At 49.2% G+C, this 25,479-nt stretch overlaps 3 protein-coding genes across 3 annotated transcripts; all 3 read right to left on the bottom strand.

Annotated features, from left to right (window-relative positions):
* Positions 1–2,773: 2,773 nt before the first annotated feature.
* On the bottom strand, positions 2,774–6,995 carry LOC118093782 (receptor-transporting protein 2-like). Its single transcript, XM_035133493.3, has 2 exons — positions 6,535–6,995; positions 2,774–3,498 (listed from the first exon to the last, which is right to left on the bottom strand). The coding sequence occupies exons 1-2, from the start codon at positions 6,684–6,686 to the stop codon at positions 2,931–2,933; spliced, it is 720 nt and encodes a 239-aa protein (XP_034989384.1). The 5' UTR covers positions 6,687–6,995; the 3' UTR covers positions 2,774–2,930.
* A 401-nt stretch (positions 6,996–7,396) lies between these two features.
* LOC118093927 (receptor-transporting protein 2-like) lies at positions 7,397–14,071 on the bottom strand. The gene is made up of 2 exons (XM_035133781.3): positions 13,758–14,071; positions 7,397–12,984 (listed from the first exon to the last, which is right to left on the bottom strand). Exons 1-2 carry the CDS (start codon positions 13,916–13,918, stop codon positions 12,282–12,284), a joined length of 864 nt encoding a protein of 287 aa, XP_034989672.1. The 5' UTR covers positions 13,919–14,071; the 3' UTR covers positions 7,397–12,281.
* Positions 14,072–19,217: 5,146 nt separating this feature from the next.
* Positions 19,218–23,037, bottom strand: LOC148685825 (receptor-transporting protein 2-like). The gene is made up of 2 exons (XM_088669363.1): positions 22,678–23,037; positions 19,218–22,299 (listed from the first exon to the last, which is right to left on the bottom strand). Exons 1-2 carry the CDS (start codon positions 22,836–22,838, stop codon positions 21,726–21,728), a joined length of 735 nt encoding a protein of 244 aa, XP_088525489.1. The 5' UTR covers positions 22,839–23,037; the 3' UTR covers positions 19,218–21,725.
* Between the last annotated feature and the right edge of the window lie 2,442 nt (positions 23,038–25,479).

The raw sequence follows: 25,479 nt of genomic DNA on the forward strand, positions 1-25,479 counted from the left end.
GCAGCCCGATTTCGGGCTGATCCTGGCTCCCCCTCGCCCCTGCCGATCGCGGAGGGGGAAGGAGGGAGTCTGAGCAGCCCGATTTCGGGCTGATCCTGGCTCCCCCTCGCCCCTGCCGATCGCGGAGGGGGAAGGAGGGAGTCTGAGCAGCCCGATTTCGGGCTGATCCTGGCTCCCCCTCGCCCCTTCCGATCGCGGAGGGGGAAGGAGGGAGTCTGAGCAGCCCGATTTCGGGCTGATCCTGGCTCCCCCTCGCCCCTGCCGATCGCGGAGGGGGAAGGAGGGAGTCGGAGCAGCCCGATTTGGGGCTGATCCTGGCTCCCCCTCGCCCCTGCCGATCGCGGAGGGGGAAGGAGGGAGTCGGAGCAGCCCGATTTGGGGCTGATCCTGGCTCCCCCTCGCCCCTGCCGATCGCGGAGGGGGAGGAGGGAGTCGGAGCAGCCCGATTTGGGGCTGATCCTGGCTCCCCCTCGCCCCTGCCGATCGCGGAGGGGGAAGGAGGGAGTCGGAGCAGCCCGATTTCGGGCTGATCCTGGCTCCCCCTCGCCCCTGCCGATCGCGGAGGGGGAAGGAGGGAGTCGGAGCAGCCCGATTTCGGGCTGATCCTGGCTCCCCCTCGCCCCTGCCGATCGCGGAGGGGGAAGGAGGGAGTCGGAGCAGCCCGATTTCGGGCTGATCCTGGCTCCCCCTCGCCCCTGCCGATCGCGGAGGGGGAGGAGGGAGTCGGAGCAGCCCGATTTTGGGCTGATCCTGGTGCCCCCTCGCCCCTGCCGTTCGAGGAGGGGGAGGAGGGAGTCGGAGCAGCCCGATTTTGGGCTGATCCTGGTGCCCCCTCGCCCCTGCCGATCGCGGAGGGGGAAGGAGGGAGTCGGAGCAGCCCGATTTCGGGCTGATCCTGGCTCCCCCTCGCCCCTGCCGATCGCGGAGGGGGAAGGAGGGAGTCGGAGCAGCCCGATTTCGGGCTGATCCTGGCTCCCTCTTGCCCCTGCCGATCGCGGAGGGGGAAGGAGGGAGTCGGAGCAGCCCGATTTCGGGCTGATCCTGGCTCCCCCTCGCCCCTGCCGATCGCGGAGGGGGAGGAGGGAGTCGGAGCAGCCCGATTTTGGGCTGATCCTGGTGCCTCTTCGCCCCTGCCGTTCGAGGAGGGGGAGGAGGGAGTCGGAGCAGCCCGAAATCGGGCTGCTCCGATCCCCTCCTCCCCCTCCGCGATCGCCGGGGTGGGAGGAGGGAAAGCTGGCAAGGGAGAAAGGAGCTTTCCTTGCCCCGCTGTGGCCCCTCCCCCGCCCCTTGCCCCCCCTTGCCCCCCCTGATTTTCATCCTGGCTACGCCCCTGCAGGGACTTGCTGGAAATGCCACTGTTTTGTTTTTGTTTTTTTAAAAAACCTGTTAAGACCTACTTTTGATTCACTCTTCTTTTTTTTGCATTGAATACATACATTCTCAGGACTTGTGTAATCCTCCCTAAAAAATAATTAAGACTTCTGCAACAAGATAAACCAAATTCTGCAGCTTCCGCCAATGATGCAGATGGAGAAAATGTGTGATTTGCCACCCTCTTGAGTCACATAATGTTCTTCTTCTGTTAGTGCCGCATGGCATCGACACCCCACCCTCCAACGTCTGCAAATGGTGCACTGCAATCCTATGCCCGTCTGCTCAGGCGTATGTTCGCATACACCATGGGAGACGCAAGGGCTGCTTGCCCCCCTGGCCGTCTGCTGGGCTATCTCCACCCTCCGGTGCAGCATGCAATAACGACCCAGGCTTCAGAAGCCAGGGCACACTGTAATAGCAGAATCCACTGTGCAGCAGAAACGATAGGCAAGAGACAGTGGTAGTGGCATATTTACAAGCATTTATTCAGTATATCTCAGGAGAGAGAGAAACATGTCTGCTCTCCTTCGTGGTCACTACATGCAAAGGAAGTTCACAGACATGTTACAGACAACAGCTACATGTCTGTAACTTAAGGTGGAATGGAATTCCCAATATCGTAGACACACACACACCCCATTAAATTCAATTGCACAGGTAGAGTAATTGTGTATAAAGGTAAAGGTAAAGGGACCCCTGACCATTAGGTCCAGTCGTGACCGACTCTGGGGTTGCGCGCTCATCTCGCATTATTGGCCAAGGGAGCCGGCGTACAGCTTCCAGGTCATGTGGCCAGCATGACAAAGCCCCTTCTGGCAAACCAGAGCAGCACATGGAAACGCCGTTTACCTTCCCGCTGTAGCGGTTCCTATTTATCTACTTGCATTTTGACGTGCTTTCGAACTGCTAGGTTGGCAGGAGCTGGGACCAAGCAACGGGAGCTCACCCCGTCACAGGGATTCGAACCGCCGACCTTCTGATCAGCAAGCCCTAGGCTCTGTGGTTTAACCACAGCGCCACCTGTGTATAGAGTTGCCATTTTATTCAACCACGCATGTAGCTTTTGAGATTTCACATGGTCATTGCAGCTGCTGCCACCACACACTTGTAGACAAATCTTTGCAACCATAAAGTGGAGGAAGAGGCTATGAGTATTTTTTTTTCTGTTAAGCAAGCTAAACTCCATGCCGTCATCACATTCTGGAACTTTTCTGTGCTCCTGCTGAACCAGCACACATCCAGCCAGGTTTAAAATGCAAGATGGTTCTCAGAGTCCCTTCCAGCTCTACAATCCTAGGATTAGATTGTCATTTGGCCCAGGTACCCCTGGCCCATTTAAGGAAGGGAGACCAGGCCACACAGAGCATTTGCCCTCCCCTTCCTGTGATCTTCCCACTGCCACCAGGTAGAAGTCTTTGTTTCCCCTGCCAAAGGCGCCCTGGGTCTTCTTGAGAACACCTTCTGGTAATGTGCCATTGGGTTTTTCATAGAATTGTAGAGCTGCAAGGGATCCCTAGAGTCATCTAGTCCAACCCCCTGCGGTGCATAAATCACAGCTATTTATTCCCAGGCCAGTAGACAAGGAAGGCAATCACAAAAGCAATGAGGATAAAAGAAGCGCAACATGCCTGGCAATAATTGGGGTCAACGTGGTTTGCAAATGCTTGATCTTTTGGTGTTACCAAGGAGCTGGGAGTGGTTGAGCCTGCCTTACTCTCCTGCAGAATGACCGGGAGAGACGCTGGTCTTTGAAGCTCCCTATGGTGACCGCCACGTCTAGGCCACCTATGATGTGCATTGTGTATTCCCAGGTGACAAGCTTCACAATGCTCATGCTTATGAGGGCCCCTGTTCTCATATACCACCTCAAAGAGACGGCTGTCATCTAAGGGTTCCCCATAGCATTTCTTTCTGATGCTGAAGATCAAGCACTCAACGATACGGGCAACATCCTCCTCGCTGAACTGTGGCTCCTCGTACTTGTCTGAAGAGCACCGGTGGCATTGCTGCCTGAAGGTCCTCATCTTGACCGACCCTCGTTTATCATATCGCTCCAGGTGCATGTGGAACAAGACGACAACTTGATGTGAGGACCAGCTGTGGTAGCACCGTGAACATGTAAAGCTAAAAGAGAGAGAGAGGCAGGAGGAACGGAGAAGAACACCAAACAGGTTTAGGGAGACAAAAGAGTCGCCAAATCTTGAACTCAAATACATTCCAAAAAAGATGGAATTGCAAAAAAGTACAGAAAGAAAAAGGGAAAAGCAATAAACAAAAAGAAATATATCTATTATTACAGTACACCGTCATTTCTAAAAATAAAATTTAAATGATACACAGTTATAAAAAATTTCATATCTAAACTTGTTCTTAAAATATTTTTTAAAAGGAAAAGAAAAGAAAAAAAGAAAAGAAAGACTTCCACCATCCACGCAACACTTCTCTAATCACTAATTTGCCGATCTGTATTCCTTATCTACTACTAACCTTCTTAAATTATTTAAATCTATCTTCTCCTCCCCTCTCTCAGAACTTCACAGGCTCAGTCTAAGCTCAGCCAGATATTCATTTTAATACTTTGTTTCTTAAAATACTCATTCAAACATTCCCATTCTTCTTTTACTCTATTCTTGGGCTTTTGCCTTCTTATATCCGTGAGTTTGGCCAATTCTAAATATTCACACACTTTGCAATGCCATTCCTCCTTCACATTTAAGATATGAATAGGGTGAGCCTGTGACCTGTGACCTGGATTCAGGAAATGAGTAGTTATCATCAGAGCCATCTTTACCATAGGGCTTAGTGGTTTGTCGCGCCAGGACTGCACCCCACCAACCATATGGCTGGCGGGCGCACAGCTTCCCCCCCATCCGTGGTAATTTGGGGACGCTGGGCGGATATTTGCACCCCGGCGTCGCATCTGCTAAAGACGGCCCTGCTTATCATAACAAAAAAGTGGCCAAGATGCCCAGGTAATCCAATGAGGTAACCTGGCAAACAGGATAAAAACAACACACTCAGATTTCTGTTGTAGTCTGCCCCTTCTCTGGTGTACGTATGATGTATTAGGGGGTGGTTTTGGGCTACACCCCTTCTGTGATGTATGTACAATGTATTGGGGGTTGGTCTTGAGCTACAGGGTGGGCAATTTCAAAGTCTATATAAGGGCTTGCACACCTTGCCAGCTTGAGTCTCCTCCTCCCTCCTTCGTGTGGGGGGAGTACCCTGTTGCAACAGCTTTAATAAAGATCAGACTTAATAGACGCGTAGCTTTTGTACAGTATATCCTGGTCTGGTCTCTGTTTATTTCCTGACTTGTTTGAGCCTTAAAGTGCGCTCTTTCCGAAGGTCCAGTCTTCCTTAAGAAACCCATTTTTTATTCTTATTTTAGAAAACAAAAAGAAGCAACTTCTAGAAGTGCTTGATTTACAGCACAAAGCACAACTACTTCATAATATGACTATGGGACACCCAGAAAGTTTAAAACAATGCAGCTGCAGAAGAACACGAATCATTTCCCAGATATAATTATAAATAAACAAGCCTCTTACCATGTGTACCTTAAGTATGTCTACAAACTCAATGAGAGGTTACCTGCTTTTGCCAGGTAATCTCACTTGTTGTTGTTTAGTCATTTAGTCGTGTCCGACTCTTCGTGACCCCATGGACCAGAGCACGCCAGGCACTCCTGTCTTCCACTGCCTCCCGCAGTTTGGTCAAACTCATGTTCGTAGCTTCGAGAACACCGTCCAACCATCTTGTCCTCTGTCATCCCCTTCTTCCCCTTCATGGATCAATGCCTTGTCGTGGCGAAGGGGCTTGAATAACTCAGAGAAGCTATGAGCTATGCTGTGCAGGGCCACCCAAGATGGACAGGTCATAGTGGAGAGTTTTGACTAAATGTGATCCACCTGGAGAAGGAACTGGCAAGCCACTCCAGTATCCCTGCCAAGAAAACTCCATGGACAAAGACAACAGGCATATAATCTCACTTATATCAGGTCTAATTTGAGAGTGAGAGCTGGACCATAAAGAAGGCTGATCACTGAAGAATTGATGCTTTTGAATTATGTTGCTGGAGGAGACTCTTGAGAGTCCCATGGACTGCAAGAAGATCAAACCTATCCATTCTGAAGGAAATCAGCCCTGAGTGCTCACTGGAAGGACAGATCCTGAAGCTGAGGCTCCAATACTTTGGCCACCTCATGAGAAGAGAGGACTCCCTGGAAAAGACCCTGATGTTGGGAAAGATGGAGGGCACAAGGAGAAGGGGACGACAGAGGACAAGATGGTTGGACAGTGTTCTCGAAGCTACCAACTTGAGTCTGACCAAACTGTGGGAGGCAGTTGAAGACAGGAGTGCCTGGCATGCTCTGGTCTATTGGGTCACAAAGAGTCGGACACAACTAAACAACTAGACAACAACAAATTTGAGACAAACACACTCCCATCTCTTCATCAACACAAATAATTCTTTCTCTTTTCTGATCTTGCATATTTGTCAGAGTTGAAAATCCCTGCTTAAAACAATATGTCATGGAGAACTGTAAAAGAGAATATCCAATGCTCTTGAAGAGAAGCGTAGGTACTGTTTCTGGTTGTATATCCCCCTAAAATTATTTTGATACTATATAACCAAAATATTTTGATACTATATAACCGAAAACAAAATAGCAAGGTTTGACTCAGGTGCAGTAAAGGTGCGGCAAGAGAGATTCTCCACTGAAACATCATCTCATGAGACAAACAGTCCATCAGTGACTGTGAATTATTTTTACTTAATTAGTTTTCCATGCTGAGGAACAATGCAAACACATTGGTGGGGAAGGAAATATGTTCTGGCATTTTGATGACGGTGGCAGATGCTGCAAAAAGTTTGTGTGCATAGCTGCTATCCATCTCACGATAACCCCGTATCTGAGGGGAACCCAACAGATCGTTGAAGCCGCTGGCGTGCCGGAGCACATTGTGGGAAGAGCTGTAGCTCAAAGGAAGAGATCAGGGTCAGTCCCCAATGACATCTCTGGGTAGGGCTAGGAGAGGGCCCTGGAGAATCGCTGTCAGTCAGGGCAGGCAACGGCCTGACACAGCAAAAGGCAGCTTTCTATGACTCTGTGCATTGCAAAATTATTAGCTATGCAGTAGCAGCTGATGTTTTACCTTCCATGAGCATGTTCCTGCAGTGATTTCATCCACCGAGGTTCCACATTATGGAAGTCAAGGCTCCGATCCATTGTCAGTCTCCAGGAATCTCTCGGTTTCACTGCTTCGATTTGCTCCTCGAAAACCGCTCTCCAATAGTCCATGTTCATCTTCTTTGTGTATATTTTGGGATCGGTTCTGCTTAATCTAAAGACTCTTTTGTTTTTTCAGAGGCCAGTACTGGAGTCTAGTGAAATAGTGGGTGGTTCACCACCTTGCCAGCTTTCTATTTCCTCACTCACACAAGCTGCTCAGCCCAAACCTTTGAGGAACCTTTGAGAAACGAAACTGAAATGAGACTTGCCAGGAAGAGTTCCTCAACAAACAACATCAGAAGTTGAAATCCTGCTCTGATGGCTTTTGGCCAACGCCTTTTGTAGCAATACTTCACTGTAGCCCCTTAGGGCGGTGCTGAACACTGGGTTTCTACTGATTTCCTACTCCTAGAATTTGGCTCCTGAGTTATTTCAGGATTTGGCTCCTAGCACATGATGACCTCACTGTGCCTTTTTTCATCTGTTTTAATGAAATAATCAAACAACTAGGTGTTGCTTCCCTTTTCTGTGCAGTCTGCTCACCTTACCTTGATGCTGGGGCTTCCTGTAGCTTGTGGAGCAGAGATATTGCAAGCAAACGTTGGTTCCTGAGATCCAGGAGCAGGCTTTGTCTATGCTCAATTACAACTGGACTCCATTTTGAATCAAGATGGCAGGTGGAGCATTTCAAAATGGTGCTGAATTTAACCGCTGATTTTAAAACTGCACTGATTTCTCGGAATTTCCTAGCAATGCCAGGATACGCGGCTGATAGTCTACTATATATTGTTATAAGAGCGGGGGTTGGTCTGGATGATGCGATCATGTTTCTTTAGAAATCATGAGGCTGGGGACTTTTTGAGAGAACCAAGTTGTTGCAAAATACTGAAGAGCTAGAGTATCTTTAGCAACCATGCCCAGGGCCTTTTTGCAAAACAAGTACTGTGGTCGAAACGGATGTTACACGCTTCGGTGAAATAAAGGAACATAGCTTGGAACGCCCTCCCACCAGGTGTCAAAGAGAAAAACATCTAGCAGACTTTTAGAAGACATCTGAAGGCAGCCCTGTTTAGGGAAGCTTTTAATGTTTAACAGACCATTGTATTTTAATATTTTGTTGGAGGCCGCCCAGAGTGGCTGGGGAAACCCAGCCAGATGGGCGGGGTATAAATAATAAATTGTTGTTGTTGTTGTTGTTGTTGTATGAAAGGGAGCAAGGTAAAGGTAAAGGGCCCCCGACCATTAGGTCCAGTCGCGGACAACTCTGGGGTTGCTGCACTCATCTCGCTTTTCTGGCCAAGGGAGCCAGCATTTGTCCACAGACAGCTTCCGGGTCATGTCGCTAGCATGACTAAGCCGCTTCTGGTGAACCAGAGCAGCGCACGGAAACACCGTTCACCTTCTTGCTTTCAAACTGCTAGGTTGGCAGGAGCTGGGACCGAGCAACGGGAGCTCACCCTGTCGCGGGGATTCAAACCACCAACCTTCTGATCGGCAAGCCCTAGGCTCTGTGGTTTAACCCATAGCACCACCCGCGTCCCTAAGGGAGCAAAGGCGTGACCAAATAAGGGACTTTGGGGAACAGGAAAAATTAAAATTTACATTGCAATAAGCGCACACGATAGGTGTGAAATTTGAACACCCCTTCCTAGTGGGCAACGAAGGAGGGACTTGCGCTTGGGAAACAAGTTTATATATTCATGTTTTTGATATATTCATGTTTTTTCAGGTCACCCACTAGCAAGCGTTTATTTTCAATACAATATTGCTGCTTCATCAACTTTGCCCAGACTTTATTATTTCAAAGGGGTCCGGGACCCAAGTCCTTGGGACCAGCGTTTATATCTCACAATCTCATTAACCGTCCAGAATATCTTGCTCTTCCTTTGATATTCCCCTAGAGACCTCATGCCATAGCTTTGAATTGCCAGAGAGAGCAAGTCAGGCCTGTGTGTTTGTGAATGCCTACGATGGCTCTAGGTCAGGCACCCCCAGACTTCGGCCCTCCAGATGTTTTGGACTACAATTCCCATCTTCCCCGACCACTGGTCCTGTTAGCTAGGGATCATGGGAGTTGTAAGCTAAAACATCTGGAGGGCCGCAGTTTGGGGATGCCTGCTCTAGGTTTCCTGTTCACAAAGGCAGCAGCTGAGTTCAAAACCATCGGCTAACACAAGACATGCTTGGGCAAGCTCTTCCTAAACCAGTTTCCATGCTCTTGCTAATCCTCCCTCTATATAGCATGAGGAAACTTAAGAAGGGCAACCAAAATGTGTTGTCCTCCCTTCCCCCTCATGTTTTCTTCCCATTCACAAAGGTGGCAGCTGGGTTCATGACCATCGGCTAACACAGGGCATGCCTGGGCTAGAAAATAGGAAGCAAGCTTTTGAGTTCTACAGAACTCTAGATGGAGAATTCTGAAGAACTCTAAAGCTTGCACATTTAGAAAAAACACGCACAACTACTTTGGGGTGGGGCATTAGCCTGATAAAGGTATTGCCCTAATATGGACTTTGGATTTTTTCTGATGTGATAACATGCCTTCCTTTATTTTTTCCCCTCTCTTTTCTTCCCAGTCACAGTTATGGGGTTGGGGGGACCCCAACAACCAATTTAATTCAATCGCAATCTCATTATGCTATTATTATTATTCCTCAGGTAAATTCTATTTTTGACCAGCCAAGAATTTCTATATATATTGATTATTTCCATAAGTAGTTAAATGTCCTGAGTTCCAAATCTGCATATAAAAAGTTGATTTTGTTTAGATACCCATATGTTTAGAAAGCTTACGCTAGTTTTAATCTGTTTTTAGTCTATTGCTATTTTAATTTTTCAAAAGTCTTAAATTATTGCTGTTAATTTCTTTTATTGATAATTTCATTGCTTTATTCTTTTTGTAAACCCCTATGAGGCTTTTTTTTTCTCAATCAAGCAGATTATAAATTTTATGAAATAAATAAATCCTGTTGCACAAACCTTTTTTTGCCAGGGAGATGGGAGTTACCTATTTAACTTGCATTGATATCACTACTATAATTAGGTATTTTGGATGTATCCATAACAAATACACAGGATCCGAGAGGGTTTTTTTCTTTTGCAATTTATTTTATGCATTTGTAACATTTTCCCCTACCCAATCTTTCAACGTCTTAAAATTTCCAGGAACAAGTAATATCTCAGAAAGAAATAACAACAGACCTCTCTTTTTAAGATCAAACAGAACAGGTAATGAATAATAATATCAGCTGGTAGCAGAGATATGCTACTGCATATGTTCTTATTTTAAAATCTTAAAACAAAAACAAGTTTGCCATTGCTTCCCCCCACCCCAATGGCAAAAGCAACACGTGAAAAGTTTGCAAAGAGACTTAGGAGGTAGAAACCAGGAACTCCTTAATAATTCGCTGTATAGTTAACTTGCAGTATAATGGTATACAGGTTTGGGGCACCCATAGTTAGAGTTATTAAATGTTAGGAATTACTACATGCTGGAAGTCTTCACCTAGGGGAGAGACAGTGTTGCAGTGTAAAATTTAAAAAATGCAGCTTTAGCTTGTCTGCCAGACCAGGGCATCGTGGTTGATGGTCACTGATCAACACATGAAGGAAGACTTTTGAATTTGCTGAAATTCAAAGGTTAAGCCTTTTCTAGTATTGAAATGCAATTATGGGGAAGGTTCACCTATTGACATTCTATCTGTATTAAGTGGGTGGCCATTCATTTTTGAGGGGGGGGTGACCACCCACTCCATCTACAAAAAAAAATCACTTCTATGCCACCTTGTTCATTCCCCAGGTGAGGGACCACCTGCTAAATAAACCATGGAAATTAATTCAAGTCCCGTATTCAGGAGGGACCCAGCATTTATTAAAATCGTTGCAATAGCACAGCTTTGCCAACCAGCTGCTTGGCTACTTCTCATGACCTGTAACCTTTCCTGATGTATGTAGAAGGGTGTTTATGTTTTAAGAATCTTCAGATGTTTCATGAATCTTTGTTTGTACTACTATAAAAGCTGTGTTCTGATTTGACTTTGACCGCCCAGTCAGCCTGACTTCAATACCAGGAAAGATTCTAGAGCAGATCATTAAGCAAACAGTCTGTGAGCACCTAGAAAGAAACTCTGTGATCACTAAAAGTCAGCATGGGTTTCTGAAAAATAAGTCATGTCAGACTAATCTGATCTCATTTTTTGACAGAATTACAAGCTTGGTAGATGAAGGGAACGCTGTGGATGTAGCCTATCTTGATTTCAGCAAGGCCTTTGACAAGGTGCCCCATGATATTCTTGTAAAGAAGCTGGTAAAATGCGGGCTAGACAATGCTACCATTCAGTGGATTTGTAGCTGGCTTACTGACCGAACCCAAAGGGTGCTCATCAATGGCTCCTCCTCATCCTGGAGAGTAGTGACTAGTGGGGTGCCACAGGGTTCTGTCTTGGGCCCAGTCTTGTTCAACATCTTTATCAATGACTTGGATGATGGGCTTGAGGGCATCCTGAGCAAGTTTGCAGATGACACCAAATTGGGAGGGGTGGCTAACACCCCAGAGGACAGGAACACACTTCAGAATGACCTTAACAGATTAGACAACTGGGCCAAAGCAAACAAGATGAATTTTAACAAGGAGAAATGTAAAGTACTACACTTGGGCAAAAAAAATGAAAGGCACAAATACAGGATGGGAGACACCTGGCTTGAGAGCAGTACATGTGAAAAGGATCTAGGAGTCTTGGTAGACCACAAACTTGACATGAGTCAGCAGTGTGATGCAGCAGCTAAAAAAGCCAATGCAATTCTGGGCTGCATCAATAGGAGTATAGCATCTAAATCTAGGGAAGTAATAGTACCACTGTATTCTGCTCTGGTCAGACCTCACCTGGAGTACTGTGACCAGTTCTGGGCACCACAGTTCAAGAAGGATACTGACAAGCTGGAACGTGTCCAGAAGAGGGCAACCAAAATGGTCAAAGGCCTGGAAATGATGCCTTATGAGGAACGGCTTAGGGAGCTGGGTATGTTTAGCCTGGAGAAGAGAAGGTTAAGGGGTGATATGATAGCCATGTTCAAATATATGAAAGGATGTCATATGGAGGAGGGAGAAAGATTGTTTTCTGCTACTCCAGAGAAGCGGACACGGAGCAATGGATTTAAGCTACAAGAAAGAAGATTCCACCTAAACATTAGGAAGAACTTCCTGACAGTAAGAGCTGTTCGGCAGTGGAATTTGCTACCAAGGAGTGTGGTGGAGTCTCCTTCTTTGGAGGTCTTTAAGCAGAGGCTTGACAGCCATATGTCAAGAATGCTTTGATGGTTTTCCTGCTCGGCAGGGGGTTGGACTGGATGGCCCTTGTGGTCTCTTCCAACTCTATGATTCTATGATTCTATGACTTTAACTAGGAGCTGATCATATACTTCATTGATTGATTGATTGATTGATTGATTGATTGATTGATTGACATTCTATTCGAGTAACAAAGAAATAAAAGGGAAGAAAAGAACCTTAGGTGAATCTTCCACCGTCACAATTTGCTACTGGCATAATAGTTTCAGAATACAGAAAAGCATTTGCAGACGTTCGGCAGCTTTCGTACAGGAATCTGCAGGGCTTCTAAAGTCATGGCAGGCCAAGCCAGCAGAGGTGGGTGCCTGAATTTCCATTGCAGTTTAAATCCACCACCTTCTCTGCATATAGACAATGATGAAAATTATAATTGAAATTATAAATACTGCTATAATTAGAATTATAAACCAAAGACAGTAATTGCAACTCTGTGTTGGGACTGAGGACCCTGTGAATGATGGGGCTGAGGACCCTGTGAATGATGGGGCTGAGGACCCTGTGAATGATGGGGCTGAGGACCATGTGAATGATGGGGCTGAGGACCCTGTGAATGATGGGGCTGAGGACCATGTGAATGATGGGGCTGGGGGCCTGGGGAATGATGGGCTTGGTGTTTCTATCTGTATAATGGCCGCCGGATACCCTGTGCTTTGGGGTTTCCCATGGTGCTCTGCTTGCTTCAACCGCCCTTGTTGCCATTTGTGGATTCCCAGCTGGCACCCTTCACAAAACTCGCGCTTATGTGGACCACCCTCGTAAGAGACCACCTTAGAGAGCTGACTGCGGTCAACCTGCTCCCCATAGCAATTCTCCCTGATGTCGAGGATCAATTCTTTCAAGATGTCACCAACATCGACCTCAGAGAACTGTGGCTTTTCGTACGTGTCCAGAGAGCATTCGTGGCACTGTTGACCGAAGGGCTTCATCTTGACGTGCCCTCGCTTCTCAGAACTCGCCCATTGCATGTGGAACAAGATAAGTACTTGGTGCGAGGACCAGCTGTGGAGGCATCCAGAACAGGTAAATCTAGCAGGAAGAGAGATGGGGGGAAGCAAGCAGAATATTGATGCTCTCCTGAAGCGTGGTCCTTGTTTTTTGTACATCGTAACATGCAGCTCATTGCCCATAGAGAACAATGGTTTTTAAGTACTCAGTGATTCCCCCTCCCAGTGGTTCTTCCCCAGCCATACCCACTTGCCCCACACCTGATATCAGGTGAGAAGGAAAGGAGAGCAAAGGAGTTGTGATAGATCCACCAAAACATCATATCACATCAGACAAACAGCCCCACCCCCAATGACCTAATGAGCTTCCACACCAGATTATAAGAGAGAGAGAGAGAGAGAGAGAGAGAGAGAGAGAGAGAGAGAGAGAGAGAGAGAGAGAGAGAGAGAGATCCTGGCATTTTGAAGATGTTGACATCGCACGGATGCTGCAGAAACCCTGTGTGCATAAGCACCATCAACTCCTGGCTGGCCTCACTCTGTGGGTGTGCTGGAGCACAATATGGGGTGAGATTTAGATCAGGAGAAGAGAGTCCCAATTTCAGTCCCCAATGGCATTGCAGGGGGTTGGGCTAGATGACTCTTGGGGTCCCTTCCAACTCTACAATTCCATGATTCCATTTTGGACCAAGAGAGAACCCTACATGGAACCCTGGAGAACCGCAGCCAGTCAGCGGAGACAGCACTCTGCTGGATGGACCAAAGCTCTGATTCAGGAAAAGGCAGCTCTCTATGTTCCTGCACATTACAAAAATATTACATATCTGGTAGAAGCTTTTTTTGTTTTTGTTTTACCTTCCATGTGCATGCTCCTGAAATGTTTCCATCCACCCGGGTTCCACGCTGTGGAAGTCAAGCCTGTGATCCATTGTCAGCCTCCAGATATCATTTGGCTTCGCCTCATTCATCTGCTTCTTAAAAACCCGTCTCCAAAAATCCATCGTGAGCCTATTCATGCTTCTTTTCTGATCGGTGTTGCTTAATGACAAAGGTGATGGTGGTCTTTTTTGCAGATGCCAGAATGGGATGCAGTGAGAAGGTGGGTGCCGTTTCTGATTACCTGCTTTGCCTTTCCTCACTCTCACAAGCGAAACAAAATTCAGCCAAGAGTTAACAACATCAGAGGTTCAAAGTCAACAGTGAGGACTTTGGGACAACTCTTTCTGTCGTTTCCAGGTGGCATGAATAGCCAACGATAGCTTTTATTCCCCGTTTAGTTTACTTGCAGTACAGTGGTATATAGCGTACATCCGTAGTGGCCAAGGTAACTGTCAGAGGGCCTGATATGGCTACTCTAGAGTAAAGACTCCAGCATGGTCTTTTAAGGCTTTTATTAAGTGCTGATTATTTACAGTGTTCAGAGCAGTAAAAATGCATCCTTAAGGTGAGGTGTCAGAACCTCCGAATGGCGATTGGCGCGTTTTCTTCCAGCACCAAAGCTTTGGCAGACCCAACCTCTTCCCCCTACGTTTGCGTCGCAATTCGGGAGTTGGGGGGATTGGCCTCCCCCCCGTGCGTCCAACTTCCTGTCCCACCTGAGGCATGGGCTCCACAACCTTGCCTGAGCCTCGGACACCACTTCCTGACTCTCCGCTGGAGGCAGAGCTCTCCTTACTCTCTCCAGCGCTTGGGGATGGGCTGGAACTTAAGATGGGAGGGACTTCCCTGTATCCCTTGTCCCTCACATCCACCCCCCTCCCAGGCTCCTCTCCCCCCCCTCCCTAGGGGCTCTCTGCTTGCTGGGGACGAGTGAAACCCCAAGAAGTCTGTGGCATCCGAGCCTGTGGGTGTAAAAATTTCCCCCCAATCCTGCGATCTTTCTCCTTCCCCCTGAGAAGACGGGAATCCCAAGAAGTCAGTGGCGTCAGAGCTGGTGGGAGTAAAAATGTTCTGCCAGTCCTCTCCTGCCTCTGACGTAGTCGACCTCGGTGAAACCCACACCTCTTCTTCCGTATCCTCAAATTCCGCTTCCCATCTCCATGGAGAGCTGCTGCCTGCGATCCCTTCCTCCCGCCCCTCCCCCTCTCCCTCCCTTTCCATGTGCCAGGGCTTGGGCCTGTGGGGGAACAGGGCGTGGAACTCTTCCACTAAAAATTCCTCGGGTACTTCCGTGGCCGGTATCCACTCATTGTGGGACGGCGGAGTGTCCTCCCATGCTATCAGGTACTCCAGCCCTCTCACCCCTCTCCTTGAGTCTAAAATCTCAGTTGCCTCATTGAGCTGTCGGGCGTCTCCCGTCTCCCCCCCTCCCTCTGGAGGCTGATCGCTGTCCCTGAATCTGGTACTTTCCCTGTACGGCGACAGCAGCGATCTATGAAACACTGGGTGCACTCTCATGTCCTCAGGCAGTGCTAGCCTGAAGGCTACCGGGTTGACCTGTTGCGTGACCGTGAAGGGGCCCAGCCTCCTGGGTGCTAACTTCTTGCATCGCCCCCTGGTGGGAAGACCTTCCGAGGATAACCAAACCTTGTCCCCCACCCTGATGACCTCTCCCGGTCGCCTGTGGCGATCTGCCCCCTTCTTGTACGCTTCCTTGGCCCTCTCCAAGTGTTCTCTGAGCTGCTGGTGCACCGTCTCCAGGTCCTCTGCCCAATCCTCTGCCTGTGGGCCCTCTTCCTCCTCCTCCCCCTCCCTCTCCAGGAAAGATCTGAGGTCGCGCCCGTAGTTGGCCTTAAAGGGCGACACCCCTGTGGAGACGTTCACCGCATTGTTGTAGGCAAATTCTGCCAGTGGCAGGCGATCCACCCAGTCCGTTTGCCTCTGGCTGACGTAGCATCTCAGGTACTGCTGCAGAATGGCGTTGACCCGCTCCGCCTGTCCATTGGTCTGCGGGTGCCGAGCCGTAGACAAACTGACCTCCACCTGCAGGAGGTTCATTAGCCGCCGCCAGAACCTGGAAACAAATTGGCGGCCACGATCCGAAATAACTCTTAAAGGCAATCCATGCAGTCTGAATACGTGGTCAACAAACAGTTTGGCCGTCTCTTCTGCCGAGACCGCCCTGGCACACGGTATAAAGTGGCACATTTTGGACATGAGGTCCACCACCACCAACACTGCGGTCTTGCCCCTGGACGACGGCAGGTCTGTGATGAAGTCCATGGACACTACTTCCCACGGCCTGTGCGGTGTGGCTAATGGCTCCAGCAAACCTGCTGGTGGCGCTCTGACCACCTTTGCTCGCTGGCAGGTGTCACATCCCCTTACATAATGCCGAACATCCTCCCGCACCCCTGGCCACCAGAAGTGTCTCATGACTAGGTGAGTGGTTTTGTCCCTTCCGAAATGACCCGCCGTTGGGTTGTCGTGCATCTGCTTGAGGACCTTACCTCTCAGCTGTTTGGTGGGCAGGTACAGGGCTCCCCTGTAAAAAAGCAAACCCCTCCTTTCCTCAAAGTCTTTAGCCTGCTCCCTCCCCCCTCGCAGCTCTCTGAAGATGCGGGAGGCAAACTCATCTGCTGCCGTCAGTGCTGTGAGTTCTGCCTCGCTCACCACTGCTGCTCCGCAGGACCATGCTGATGGGGGGAAAATGTGCCTGGGCGCTGGTGGCAACTCCTGCTCCATGTACTCTGGTTTGCGGGAGAGGGCATCCGCCCTGACATTCTGCTCCCCCGGGATGTAGTGGATGGAGAAGTTGAAGTTCGAGAAGAACTCTGCCCACCGTATCTGTCGCTGGTTGAGCACCCTGGCCGTTCTCCAGAACTCCAGGTTCTTGTGGTCTGTGCACACCTGGATGGGGTGCTTGGCGCCCACCAGGAAGTGTCGCCAGTGCTGGAAAGCAGCGTGGATCGCAAGAAGTTCCCTATCAAACACTGTGTAGTTGCGTTCAGGCTGTGTCAGCTTCCTGGAGAAGAAGGCACAAGGTCTCCACTCTCTGTTGGCGTCCAGTTGCAACAGGATCGCTCCCAACGCCCGGTCTGAAGCGTCTGTCTCCACGCGTAGGGGCGCATCCTGCACCACATGGAACAGGTTCTGGTCGGACGCGAACACCCTCTTGAGGCTTTCGAACGCTGCTTGCGCCTCTGGCGTCCACCTGAACTTCTGCTTGCCTCTCAGGCAGTCCGTGATGGGAGCCGTAACCCGCGAGAAGTTCTTGATGAATTTCCTGTAGAAGTTGGCGAATCCTAGGAGGCGTTGGGCATCTTTGCGCGTCCTGGGGCTGTGCCAGTCCAGGATGGCCTGCACCTTGTCCTTGTCCATCGCCAGTCCCTTGTCTGACAGTTTGTAGCCCAGGAAGTCCACTTCCCTGGTGTGAAACTTGCACTTCTCCAGCTTCACATACAGGTGGTTCTCCTTCAGGCGTTGCAACACCTCCCTGACATCCTTCACATGTTGCACTGGGTCAGCGGAATAGATAAGGATGTCATCCAGGAAGACCAAGCAGTTCTTGAAGAGAAGGGACCCCAGGACGTGGTGCATGAAGGCCTGGAAGCATGCTGAGCCCCCTTGCAACCCGAAGGGCATCACCAGATATTCAAAAGAGCCCAGAGGCGTGAACATCGTGGTTTTCCACTCATCGCCTTCCCGGATCCTGATCAAGTTGTACGCCCCCCTCAGGTCTAGCTTGGTGAAAATCTTGCCCCTGAGTGCCGCTGTCAGGAGATCGTCCACTCTGGGCATGGGGAAAGCCACTGGCTCTGTCACTGAATTGAGCCGTCTGAAATCCACCACAAGACGGCGCTGTTGCGTGTCTTTCTTGTCCACCCAGAAGACCGGGCTGCCCCCTGCTGCCTTGCTTTCTCTGATGAACCCCCTCTTGAGGTTCTTGTCTATAAACGCCCGCAGATCCTCCAGTTCCTGATCTGACATGGCGTACAGCTTGGCTGGGGGTATCGTTGCCCCTGGCACCAGGTTGATCTGGCAGTCGAAAGACCTGTGTGGGGGTAGGTGGTCGGACTCCGCTTCGCTGAAGACCTCCTGCAGGTCCCAGTACTGCTTGGGTATCGCCTCACCCCCTTTGACATGCATGGTGGCCACCGTGGCTATTGGAGGCCCCTCCCCTGGTTGGTGCTGCATGCAATGTTCCAGACAAAAGTCCGATCCAAACGTGATGCATCTCTGGTGCCAACTGATGGAGGGGTCGTGGCGCGCCAGCCAGCTCATTCCCAAAATGATGGGGGGGTCTGAGATGGTTGTGACGTTGAAAGCCAGTGTCTCTGAGTGCCTTCCCACCGTCATTCTCATGGGGGGGGGTTGATGAGTGATGGCCCCTCCCAGCAACTCTCTGCCGTCAATGGTGGCTACGTGCAGGGGAAAATCCAGCTGCAGAAGCTGGATCTGGTGCTCTTCTGCAAAGTTTCTCGAGAAGAAGTTGGCTGAGGCACCACTGTCAATTAAGGCGAGGACTGTCAGGGGATAGCCATTTGGGAGCGTTAGCGTGACTTCTAGAACCACTCCTGCTCTGGGAGGGGTGGGCTGGCTCTGCTCCTCTCTGTGCGGGTGGGCGGGCTGGGGCTGTTGTCTGCTGACTGTGCCTGGCTGCTGCCCCTTGTCTCCTGCAGCCAGGCTGTCTCGTTTCCCTGCTGTGGTGCTGCTTCAGTGGGGGAAGGTACAACCGTTCCCGCCTTTCCTTGCCACTCTCTGCGATGAGGGCAGTCTCTGACGCGATGCCGGGGGGAGTTGCAGAGAAAGCAATTCCCGCCTCTTCCCTCCTTGCGTCTTGGCGCCACCGGGGTTTGAAAAGCCCGCGCGCGCGCTCCACCGATCTCCATCGGTTACGGCTCTGGGCTTGGTCTGGGCGGGTCTGGGGGCGGGCCCTGGGGTGGGGTTTGGTGATGTGGTCTGTCCTGGGAGCGTGGGAACCAAGGTTTTGCTGCGCGCGTTGCTTGTTTGTCATTCCATCTGGATTCCTGTCTCACCCCCACCGCTAGCGCCGCTTTGCTTAACTCATCCATAGTCCGCGGTCTAGGACCTCTTGCCAGCTCATCCTTAACGTCTGCGTGCAAACCCAGGTAGAAGGCTGATTTCACTGGCTCACTTTGCAGATCCCACCCCAGTTTGTGCACCAGCATGGTGAATCTCGCCCAGTAGTCCCTAACTGTCGATTTTCCTTGTGTTAAGTTATGAAGCTCCTGTTTAGTGGCCTCCATTTCACTGTCGCTAGCGTACATTATTTTTAAAGCTTCTAGAAATAATTTTGCGTTCTTCATGCAAGGATTTTTTTGCGCGATGAGCGGTCTTACCCATTCCCGGGCGGCCCCCGTCAAATGCTCTATGATAAAGGAGACTCTGTGCGCGTCATCTAGGAATTCTGCTGCATGCAATTCCAGCGCATAATTTATTTCTGTCTCGAATCCTAGGTACTCCCTAGGGTCGCCGCTAAACTTGGTGACTAGGCTCTGTCCCCTTCTCACTTGGACTAGCTGCGGCTGGGGCGCCCCCCCACCTCTAGCGGCTTTCTCCTCTTCCAACTTTTTCTGCAGGTCCAATACCATCACCCTTAGCTGTTTCTCAGTCTCCTCTTTTGTCCTCACCTGGTCCACCAGCTTGTTCAGCTCCTCCTGCGCCCCTCGCGCTTCCTCCTGAGCGGCATGCAATTGCTGCTGTCCCTGCGCTGTGAGGTTCCGTAGCTCCTGCTTCGCTGCTTCGGCCTCCAGCCTCCAATGCTCAGCCTCTTGAGCGCTCATCGCTGCACTCCAAAGTAGCCAAAAAAAGATTCGGAGGTTGCTGTCAGAGGGCCTGATATGGCTACTCTAGAGTAAAGACTCCAGCATGGTCTTTTAAGGCTTTTATTAAGTGCTGATTATTTACAGTGTTCAGAGCAGTAAAAATGCATCCTTAAGGTGAGGTGTCAGAACCTCCGAATGGCGATTGGCGCGTTTTCTTCCAGCACCAAAGCTTTGGCAGACCCAACCTCTTCCCCCTACGTTTGCGTCGCAATTCGGGAGTTGGGGGGGATTGGCCTCCCCCCCCCCCGTGCGTCCAACTTCCTGTCCCACCTGAGGCATGGGCTCCACAACCTTGCCTGAGCCTCGGACACCACTTCCTGACTCTCCGCTGGAGGCAGAGCTCTCCTTACTCTCTCCAGCGCTTGGGGATGGGCTGGAACTTAAGATGGGAGGGACTTCCCTGTATCCCTTGTCCCTCACAGTAACATTTCTAAGCTTCTCTGTATACTATTTTGTGTTTTAGCCAATAACTGCCTTGATCCTTCCTCCAAAATTTATCAAGCAGTATGTCACTGGTGGTTTCAATTCTTTCTTGTTATTGTGTTTTAAAAGCTGAAGAAAGGAATGCTTTGGGATACAAGTACCTGGAAACTGAAGGAGGAAAGAGTCCCCTGGGGTGCTCAGGTCCTGCTTCCTGCTTTCCCATTGGGTCACCTGGTGGACCACTGTGAGAACAGGATGCTGGGCTAGAGGGGCACCCATTTTCCCAATCCAGCAGGCCTTTTTTATGTTTTTATATACTCCTTTCTTTTAAAAAGCACTTTTGTTGCACTGGGGAGACAGAGGACCTTGCTCCTCTTTAATTGTGCAAAACCACATGTCCTGGGCATGTGTTTGAATCCCTCTCCCCCCAAACCCTTTCAGTCTAGAGAATGTGTCCAGAGAATTATATTCCGGGGGTGGACTCTCCTTCCTTGGATTTTTTTAAACAGAGGTTGGATGGCCATCTGTCCATTGTCCAATCTGTACAATGCTATACAGTTTTGGGACACCCACAGTTAAAGTTAGTAAATGTTAGGAATTACTAAATGCTCGAAGTCTTCACCTGGGGGAGAGACAGCGTTGCAGTGTTTTTAAATACTGTATGCAGTTTAAGCTTGAAGACAGTGTTCTTGAAGCTACGAACATGAGTCTGACCAAACTGCGGGAGGCAGTGGAAGACAGGAGTGCCTGGCGTGCTCTGGTCCATGGGGTCACGAAGAGGCGGACACGACTAAACGACTAAACAACAACAACGACCAGACCAGGGCCTCATCGGGACTGGGGGCAGGGGGAGAAAGTTGTTAAGATGTACAAAGATGTTGATGTTACAGGTAGGTAGCTATGTTGGTCTGCCGTAGTCAAAACAAAATAAAATAATTCCTTCCAGCAGCACCTTAGAGACCAACTAAGTTTGTCATTGGTATGAGCTTTCGTGTGCATGCACACTTCTTCAGATACGGGGAGAGTTCACCTGTTCACATTCTATCTGTCAGACACTGTATTACGTGGGTGGCCATTAAAAAAAATATGGGGGGTGACCATCCACTCCACCTGCAAAAGAATTCACTGCTACATCAACTTGTTCATTCCCCAGGTGAGGGACCACTTGCTAAATAAACCATGGAAATTAATTCAAGTCCTGTATCCAGGAGGGACCTAGCATTTATTAAAACTATTGCAATAGTTTTGCCATCCAGCTGCTCGGCTACTTCTCATGACCTGTAACCTTTCCTTATGTTTGTAGAAAGGTGTCTATGTTTTCAAAATGTTCAGATGTTTTATGACTCTTGTTTTGCTGTGTTTTAACTACTATAAAAGCTGTGTTCTGATTTGCCTCTAACGAGCAGCTGATGACACAACGGTAGATTGATTGATCGGCATTCTATTTGAATAACAAAGAAAAAAAGGAAAGAAAAGGTGAATCTTCCACCAGAGATGTTCTGAACCGTCACAATTTGCCACTGACGTAATAGTTTCAGAATACAGAAAAGCATTTGCAGAAATTCAACAGCTTTCGTACCGGAGCAGCAGGGCTTCTAAAGTCATGGCAGGCCAAGCCAGCAGGGGGGGTCCCTGAATTTCCATTGCAGTTTAAATATACCGGCCTGCTCTGCTATCCCCAGAACCAGACAATGAAAAATAGAATTAGAATTAGAATTATAAAACAAAGGCAGCAATTACAACTATGTATAGGGACTGAGGACCCTGTGAATGATGGGGCTGAGGACCATGTGAATGATGGGCCTGGGGGCCTGGGGAATGATGGGCTTGGTGTTTCTATCTGTATAATGGCCGCCGGATACCCTTTGCTTGGGGGTTTCCCATGGTGCTTTGCTTGCTTCGACCGCCCTTGTTGCCATTTGTGGATTCCCAGCTGGCACCCTTCACAAAACTCGCGCTTATGTGGACCACCCTCGTAAGAGACCACCTTAGAGAGCTGACTGCGGTCAACCTGCTCCCCATAGCAATTCTCCCTGATGTCGAGGATCAAGTCTTTCAAGATGTCGTCAACATCATCCTCGGAGAACTGTGGCTCTTCGTACGTGTCCAGAGAGCATTCGTGGCACCGCTGACCGAAGGGCTTCATCTTGACGTGCCCTCGCTTCTCAGAACTCGCCCATTGCATGTGGAACAAGATAAGTACTTGGTGCGAGGACCAGCTGTGGGAGCATCCGGAACAGGTAAACCTAGCAGGGAGAGAAATGGGGGGGGGGGAGCAAGCAGAATTAGGTACAGTACTTCTATTGATGCTCTCCTGAAGCGTGGTCCTTGCTTTTTGTACATCGTAACATGCAGCTCATTGCCCATAGAGAACAATGGTTTTAAAGTACTCAGCGATTCCCCCTCCCAGTGGTTCTTCCCCAGCCATACCCACTTGCCCCACACCTGATATCAGGTGAGAAGGAGAGCAAAGGAGTTGTGATAGATCCACCAAAACATCATATCACATCAGACAAACTGCACCCCCCATGAGCTAATGAGCTTCCACTCCAGATTATAATGGGTTATTTCTACTTAATGGATTTTCCATATGAAGAGGAAAGCTTTTTTTGGTTTTGTTTTACCTTCCATGTGCATGCTCCTGAAATGTTTCCATCCACCCGGGTTCCACGCTGTGGAAGTCAATCTTGCGATCCATAGTCAGCCTCCAGACATCATTTGGCTTCGCCTCATTCATCTGCTTCTTAAAAACCCGTCTCCAAAAATCCATCGTGAGCCTATTCATGCTTCTTGGTGTTGCTTAATGACAAAGGTGATGGTGGTCTTTTTTGCAGATGCCAAAATGGGATGCAGTGGGTGCCGTTTCTGATTACCTGCTTTGCCTTTCCTCACTCTCACAAGCTGACCGGTCCGTATGTTTGTGAAACAAAACTCAGCCAAGAGTTAACAACATCAGAAGTTCAAAGTCAACTGTGAGGACTTTGGGACAAGTCCACTCACCTCTTTATCAGTGGGCAGCATTGCATTGGGTAAGCCTTTGTTTGGTTGGAGAGGAGGGCATTGCCCTCCTGATGGGCAACCTTCTGAGCTCGGTGTGTCAAAATTCACCAAAAAACCGAGCATAACTCCGGTGGTGTGTCACTTCGAGGGGAAAAAACCATAATTTTGCTATATTTATAGTTTAAATAACAAAAATATATACAGTAATTGCAATACATAACTGTATTTAATAAACCAAAAACTAATTATTTAACCTAACCAAACCAAAAAACCCTTATTTATCACAAAGTGCCCAGAGTTGTTGCGCTTTTTGGGGGGAGCTGCTGACCCAAGTTTTGGAGGTTTTTTGGGGGGAGGGTTGCAAAAGTTGCTTTGCTTTTGGGGGGGAATGCCCCAAAGCTGCTGCGCTTTTTTGGGGTGAAATAAATGACGAATAATACCTTCACTGGAACTAACATGCAGCACCGACATAGTCTGCCAAAGTGCCAAAAAAAAACCAGCACAGAATGGGTTAAATATCAATCTCTGGCTACCAGCAACAACAGCAACAAAAAAGGATCCGGGTTTTAAAAGCGGAGACTAGCGTGAGGAGGAGCGGGAAAACAAATGGGGGGGGGACAACAACAGCATGAATGGGCCGATGGGACGCATGCCAGCAGTGAGGGCTCTGCGTGTCATGTCTGACACGCATGTCATAGGTTCGCCATCGCTGTGTTAAAGGGATCTAGTGTGTGAATGCGGTCCGAAGCCTGGGCGTGGGCTAGTGCCATGTCACAGCCCCTATTGGGACCCCTCTGGGTGGTGCCGCTATCTCATGTCAGCCACAGGGCACCCCCCCCCCCATCTGTGGTTTGAGGCCATTTGCCCTTCCATGGACTCCCTGCAGATGGGCAGGAGTCAAGATATAGCCTGGCTTCACGCCAATTCCTAAGCCAAACCACTCACATCTGTAACCAATAAAACTGTGGCCTGTTTCAACCCATAAACCAAAATACTTTGTGCCATTGTCTTTTATTGTTCTCCTGGCGACTTTGTGGCTCGGGTGCTTTGGCACGCATCTTCTGTCGTTTCCAGGTGGCATGGATAGCCAACAATAACTTTTATTCCCTGTATTCCACTTGCAATACAATGGCACATAAGGAACTTCCGTAGTGGCCAAGGTAACATTTCTAAGCTTCTCTGTATACTATTTTGTGTTTTAGCCAATAACTCTAATTTGTTTGTTAACTGCCTTGATCCTTCCACCAAAATTTATCAAGCAGTATGTCACTGGTGGTTTCAATTCTTTCTTGTTAGTGTGTTTGAAAAGCTGAAGAAAGGAATGCTTTGGGATACAAGTACCTGGAAACTGAAGGAGGAAAGAGTCCCCTGGGGTGCTCAGGTCCTGCCTCCTGGTTTCCCATTGGGTCACCTGGTGGACCACTGTGAGAACAGGATGCTGGGCTAGAGGGGCACCCATTTTCTAAATCCAGCAGGCCTTTTTTATGTTTTTACATACTCCTTTGCTTTTGTTGCACTAGGGAGACAGAGAACTTTACTCCTCTTTAATTGTGCAAAACCACATGTCCTGGGCATGTGCTTGAATCCCTGCTCCCCAAACCCTTTCAGTCTGGAGAATGTGCCCAGTCCAGAGAATTCTATTCAGGTGGTGAACTCTCCTTCCTTGGAGCTTTTTAAGCAGAGGTTAGATGGCCATCTGTCCTGGTTGCTTTAATTGAGATTCCGGCATTGCAGGGGGCTGGACTAGATGACTCTCGTGGCCTCTTCCAACTCTACGATTCCACTTGAATTGGAGCCAGAAATGAAGTACGATTCACCTTTCCATGCCTTCTTGCTTTCTAAAAGCAAAACCCATCGTCTGACCCACAAAGAAGTCTGATTTCCACACCCACTCAAAACACACCCACACACGCCACATTTGCATGGTCAGGCTCTCCACGCTTAATGACACGCCAGCAGCCACACTTCCCCCCTTCGCAGGAAATGCAGCCAATTTCCTGTGGCGTAACAGAACAACCCCACTTCCGACCACCAATACCTCGGATGCTTATTGGCCGTCACAGCGACACCTAGCCATGCTAGTGCCGAGAGAGCCGGGTGGTTTGTCTGCTGTTGCAGCTCCCGCATGGGGTGGTTCACAGTTCCGAGAAGCAGCCGGAGGCCTTTTTTTCCAAGTCAGCATTTTTCGGCTGCCTCAGCTGCGCCTGCCTCCAGAATCATTCGGCTGCACACTCAGGAGGCTGCGAAAGGAGACCTTTCAGGGGGTGGGAAAGATTGAAAGGCTGCAGGACAGACAGGTGGGTAGGTGAGTAGGCAAGTACAGGACCTGAATCCGGTGACAGGTAAAGCCAGGGGCATAGGAAGGGGGTGCGCGCGGTGCGCTCCACCCCAGGTGTCATCCCTGAGGGGGTGACCAAATGGCACAC

Source organism: Zootoca vivipara, chromosome 5, assembly GCF_965207765.1.
Source record: "Zootoca vivipara chromosome 5, rZooViv2.hap1.1, whole genome shotgun sequence".
Taxonomy (NCBI): Eukaryota; Metazoa; Chordata; class Lepidosauria; order Squamata; family Lacertidae; genus Zootoca; species Zootoca vivipara.